General features: G+C 51.1%; 1 protein-coding gene across 2 annotated transcripts in view; it reads left to right on the top strand.

Annotated features, from left to right (window-relative positions):
• The window catches only part of LOC123990498 (signal-induced proliferation-associated 1-like protein 1), a 264,229-nt gene that overhangs the window by 203,545 nt on the left and 54,684 nt on the right, over nt 1-6,000 (top strand). For both annotated transcript variants that reach the window (XM_046291048.1, XM_046291049.1), the window contains 4 exons: nt 1,509-1,676; nt 1,847-1,953; nt 2,524-2,808; nt 4,024-4,167. In XM_046291048.1, coding sequence (XP_046147004.1) covers nt 1,509-1,676; nt 1,847-1,953; nt 2,524-2,808; nt 4,024-4,167 — 704 coding nt within the window. The remainder of the gene's footprint in view (nt 1-1,508; nt 1,677-1,846; nt 1,954-2,523; nt 2,809-4,023; nt 4,168-6,000) is intronic.

Raw genomic sequence — 6,000 nt, 5'->3', positions numbered from 1 at the left:
TAAACAGTCCCTGTCCGCCTCTAAACAGTCCCTGTCCGCCTCACAACAGTCCCTGTCCGCCTCACAACAGTCCCTGTCTTTTCAAAGCAGCTAGGTATGTCTACTGAATAACTTATTCATGAGAGGGAGAGAGAGAAAAATAGGATTTTCAAAGGAAATTAATTTTAGGTCACCATAGAATAACGTAACGTTGTGTGTGGCCAGTCGTCGTCTGTCACGGGGCCCTTAGCTAGCTGTATTTATAGTGCCAGTTCCTCTTTAGCTTAAGAGCCCTCATTCCTGTCCCCGACTAAAGAAAACCACACACGCACACACACACACACACACACACACACACACACACACACACACACACACACACACACACACACACACACACACACACACACACACACACACACACACACACACACACACACACACACACACACCTGTCTGAAGACCTTTTATACATACCGATACTAACGGACAAGTCTTGAATCACCAAATCAAATTCTGTTAGTCACACGAGCTCGAATCCAACCAGGTGTTGACTTTACCCTGAAATGAAAACTTACAAGCTCTTAACCAACAATGCAGAGTTTTAAAAAAAGAAGATAAATTAAATAAATAAAAAAGTGTCCAGAATTATTAACACAAAAAAAATAACAATATGGAGGCTTTGTATGAGGAGTAGCAATACCGAGTCAATGTGCAGAAGTACAAGTATTTAATGGAATTGTGGTAATATGTACATGTAGGTAGGGGTGTAGGTAGGGGTGTAGGTAGTAATATGTACATGTAGGTAGGGGTGTAGGTAGGGGTGTAGGTAGTAATATGTACATGTAGGTAGGGGTGTAGGTAGGGGTGTAGGTAGTAATATGTACATGTAGGTAGGGGTGTAGGTAGGGGTGTAGGTAGTAATATGTACATGTAGGTAGGGGTGTAGGTAGGGGTGTAGGTAGTAATATGTACATGTAGGTAGGGGTGTAGGTAGGGGTGTAGGTAGTAATATGTACATGTAGGTAGGGGTGTAGGTAGGGGTGTAGGTAGGGGTGTAGGTAGTAATATGTACATGTCGGTAGGGGTGTCGGTAGGGGTGTAGGTAGGGGTGTAGGTAGGGGTGTAGGTAATATGTACATGTAGGTAGGGGTGTCGGTAGGGGTGTAGGTAGGGGTGTAGGTAGGGGGTGTAGGTAGGGGTAAAAGTGACTATTCAATCAGGATAATAAACAGAGTAGCAGCAGCTTATGTGAAGAGTGAAAGTGTGTCTTTGTGTGTCTGTTTGTGAGAGTGTCACTATAGTGTGTGTGGGTAATAACAACTAAGATAAACAAGAACTAATCACTCTCCGCCCCCCCCCCCTCGACCTTCCCTCCCTCGTTCCCTCGATCCCTCCCTCACTCAATCCCTCCCTCCCTCACTCGATCCCTCGATCCCTCCCTCGATCCCTCCCTCCCTCGATCCCTCCTTCCCTCGATCCCTCCCTCCCTCGATCCCTCCCTCGGCCCCTCCCTCGCTCCACACCAGTACCTGACTAAGGGTTGTGAGACGTCTGAGATGACACTACGGCGTAACGGGCTGGGCCAGCTGGGTTTCCATGTCAACTACGAGGGCATCGTGGCAGAGGTGGAGTCGTACGGGTACGCCTGGCAGGCGGGGCTGAGGCAGGGCAGCCGATTGGTCGAAATCTGCAAGGTACATTTAAACTTTCATTTAAACTTGTAGATTTCATTGTATGGATAATTTTTGTGTTTATTTTAATTACTCTGAAATTGCATCAAATGATTTGCTGCTATTGATACCCGACAGTATATTATTGGTATGCCATGAAACGTCAGCTTTTTAAAATGAGATATTCCGTCAAGGTTGCCGTGGCGACACTGACCCACGAGCAGATGATAGACCTGCTGAGGACGTCGGTCACCGTCAGGGTAGTCATCATCCCGCCACACGAAGACGCTACCCCACGCAGGTGTGTGTGTGTGTTTGTCTAAGGGGTTGGCGTGTGTGATGTCAGTCACGGTCAGACTGGTGATTATGAGGTCATCATCATGTCAGCCGTGTGTGTGTGTGTGCGTGTGTGCGTGTGTGTGTGTGTGTGTGTGTGTGTGTGTGTGTGTGTGTGTGTGTGTGTGTGTGTGTGTGTGTGTGTGTGTGTGTGTGTGTGTGTGTGTGTGTGTGTGTGTGTGTGTGTGTGTGTGTTTAGACTTACCGGTGCTTCTAACCCCCTCTCTTTTCCTCTCTCTCCCTCTCGTCCCCCCTCCTCTCTTTCTCTCCCTCCCTCTCTTCCTCTCACTCCCTCCCTCTCTTTCTCTCCCTCCCTCGCTTCCTCTCCCTCCCCCTCTCTCTCCCTCTCTCTCTTCCTCTCATCCTCTCCCTCTCTCGTCCTCTCCCTCTTTCTTCCTGTCGCCCTCTCTCTCTCTCCTCTCCCTTCCTCTCGTCGTCTCTCCTTCTCCCTCTCTCTTCCTCTCCCTCTCTCTTCCTCTCCCTCTCTCTCCCTCTCTCTTCCTCTCCCTCTCTCTCCCTCTCTCTCTCTCTACAGAGGTTGCTCTGAGCTCTACCGTATGCCAGTGGTTGAGTATAAGGGCAGTGGTGAGAGTGGTTCGTTTGACTACAAGTTCCCGTTCCGCAGCAAAGACAACAAGTGGCAGAGAACCTCCAGTAGCCCCCAGCAGTCCCTGACGGCCTCCCCCCAGCCGCACACCCCCAACCGGGCCGTCAGCCTGGGGAGCTCTGGGGGGAAGACTCTGTCTGCTGAACGCCCAGAGAGAAACGCTGCTATACCACGCAGTGTTAGTAGTGATGGACGGCCGCTGGATACCAAGAGGTAGGGGAGAGGAGAAAGGGAGGGAGGAGGGAGGGAGGGGAGAGGAGAAAGGGAGGGGACAGGAGAAGGGGAGGGATGGAGGGAGGGAGGAGGGAGGGGACAGGAGAAGGGGAGGGAGGGAGGGGACAGGGGAGGGATGGAGGGGACAGGGGACAGGAGAAGAGGAGGGAGGGAGGAGGGAGGGAGGGAGGGAGAGGAGGAGGGAGGGGACAGGGGGAGGGAGGGAGGGGAGGGGAGAGAAATGCTGCTATACCACGCAGTGTTAGTAGTGATGGACGGCCGCTGGATACCAAGAGGTAGGGGAGAGGAGAAAGGGAGGGAGGAGGGAGGGAGGGGAGAGGAGAAGGGGAGGGAGGGGACAGGAGAAGGGGAGGGAGGGAGGGAGGGAGGAGGGAGGGGACAGGAGAAGGGGAGGGAGGGGACAGGGGAGGGATGGAGGAGGGAGGGGACAGGAGAAGAGGAGGGAGGGAGGGGAGAGGAGGAGGGAGGGGACAGGGGGAGGGAGGGAGGGGAGGGGAGAGAAACGCTGCTATACCACGCAGTGTTAGTAGTGATGGACGGACGCTGGATACCAAGAGGTAGGGGAGAGGAGAAAGGGAGGGAGGAGGGAGGGAGGGAGGGAGGGAGAGGAGAAGGGGAGGGAGGGGACAGGAGAAGGGGAGGGAGGGAGGAAACAGGAGAGGGGACATGAGAAGGGGAGAGGAGAGGAGGAGGAGGGAGGGAGGGGAGAGGAGGAGGGAGGGAGGAGGGAGGGGAGAGGGAGGGAGAGGAGAAGGGGGAGGGAGGGGACAGGAGAAGGGGAGGGAGGGAGGTGAGAGGAGAGGAGAAGGGGGGGGACAGGAGAAGGGGAGGGAGGGAGGGAGGGAGGGAGGGAGGGAGGGAGGGAGGGAGGGGAGAGGAGAGGAGAAGGGGGGAGGGAGGGGACAGGAGAAGGGGAGGGGACAGGAGGGGACAGGAGAAGGGGAGGGAGGGAGGGAGGGAGGGACGGAGGGGGAGGGAGGGAGAGGAGGAGTGAGGGGAGAGGAGGACTTGTGTGTGGACTTGTGATTTCCGTCAAATAAAATATTGCTGCTTTGTCAACCTTAGATTGCTCCCTTGATGTCAACAAAGTTTGAATTTGGGAAGAGGGACAAGGTTGAGAGGATTAATGTATTCTCTCTGTATTTCCTAATTGATTAACGTAATGCTTCTTCTTCTCTGCTAACCCCCCTCCAGAATGTCTCCGGGCAGTGAGAACTATGCCGTAACCACCTCTCTGGCTCTGGGCCGTTCTCCTCACAACCGATCTTCCCCCTCCAACCTCTCCTGCTCCACTGACACCTCACAGCACTGGAGGACTCAGAAGTCTATGCCTGAGGGGTAAGAGATGGGCAGAGTGTTGGTCACCTGTAGCATGTTAACACCCGGCAACCACTTAACACCCGGCAACCACTTAACACCCGGCAACCACTTAACACCCGGCAACCACTTAACACCCGGCAACCACTTAACACCCGGCAACCACTTAACACCCGGCAACCACTTAACACCCGGCAACCACTTAACATCCGGCAACCACTTAACACCCGGCAACCACTTAACACCCGGCAACCACTTAACACCCGGCAACCACTTAACACCCGGCAACCACTTAACACCCTTTTTGTTTCTCTCTCTCTCTCTTTTTCTTATTTTTATTTAACCTTTATTTAACTAGACAAGTCGGTTAAGAACTAATTCTTATTAAAAATGACGTCCTACCAAAAAGGCTAAAGATCTCCTGTGGAGACGGGGGCCTGGATTAAATGTTTAAAAATAAATAACATAAATACAGGACAAAACACACATCACGACATAAAGAGAGACCTAAAGACAACAACATAGCAAGGCAGCAACACATGACAACACAACATGGTAGCAGCACAACATGGTACAAACATTATTGGACACAGACAACAGCACAAAGAGCAAGAAGGTAGAGACAACAATACATCACATAAAGTAGACACAACTGTCAGTAAGCGGGCCCATGATTGAGTCTTTGAATAAAGAGATTGAGATAAAACTGTCCAGTTTGAGTGTTTGTTGCAGCTCGTTCCAGTCGCTAGCTGCAGCGAACTGAAAAGACGAGTGACCCAGGGATGTGTGTGCTTTGGGGACCTTTAACAGAATGTGACTGGCAGAATGTGTGTTCTATGTGGAGGATGAGGGCTGCGGAAGATATCTCAGATAGGGGGAGTGAGGCTTAAGAGGGTTTTATAGATAAGCATCAACCAGTGGGTCTTGCGACGGGTATACAGAGATGACCAGTTTACAGAGGAGTATAGAGTGCAGTGATGTGTCCTATAAGAAGCATTGGTGACAAATCTGATGGCCGAATGGTAAAGAACATCTAGCCCCTCGAGACCACCCTTACCTGCCGATCTATAAATTACCTCTCCGTAATCTAGCATGGATAGGATGGTCATCTGAATCAGGGTTAGTTTGGCAGCTGTGGTGAAAGAGGAGCGATTACGATAGAGGAAACCAAGTCTAGATGTAACTTTAGCCTGCAGCTTTGATATGTGCTGAGAGAAGGACAGTGCACCATCTAGCCATACTCCCAAGTACTTGTATGAGGTGACTACCTCAAGCGCTAAACCCTCAGAGGTAGTAATCACACCTGTGGGGAGAGGGGCATTCTTCTTACCAAACCACATTACCTTTGTTTTGGAGGTGTTCAGAACAAGGTTAAGGGCAGAGAAAGCTTGTTGGATATTAAGAAAGCTTTGTGGTTGAGCATTTAACACAAAATCCTGGGTGGGGCCAGCTGATCATAAGACTGTATCATCTGCATATAAATGGATGAGAGACCTTCCTACTGCCTGAGATATGTTGTTGATGTAAATTGAGAAGAGCGTAGGGCCTAGGATTGAGCCTTGAGGTACTCCCTTGGTGACAGGCAGTGGCTGAGACAGCAGATTTTCTGACTTTACACACTGCACTCTTTGAGAGAGGTAGTTAGCAAACCAGGCCAAAGACCCCTCAGAGACACCAATACTCCTTAACCGGCCCACAAGAATGGAAAGGTCTACCGTATCAAACGCTTTGGCCAGGCCAATAAAAATAGCAGAACAATATTGCTGAGGATCAAGGGCAATGGTGACATCATTGAGGACCTTTAAGGTTGCAGTGACACATCCATAACCTGAGCGGAAACCAGAGAGAATACTA

This window comes from Oncorhynchus gorbuscha, linkage group LG12 (genome assembly GCF_021184085.1).
Source record: "Oncorhynchus gorbuscha isolate QuinsamMale2020 ecotype Even-year linkage group LG12, OgorEven_v1.0, whole genome shotgun sequence".
In the NCBI taxonomy this organism is placed as follows: domain Eukaryota; kingdom Metazoa; phylum Chordata; class Actinopteri; order Salmoniformes; family Salmonidae; genus Oncorhynchus; species Oncorhynchus gorbuscha.
The sequence above is the reverse complement of the archived record's forward strand: the minus strand, read 5'-3'. Positions and strand labels throughout refer to the sequence as shown.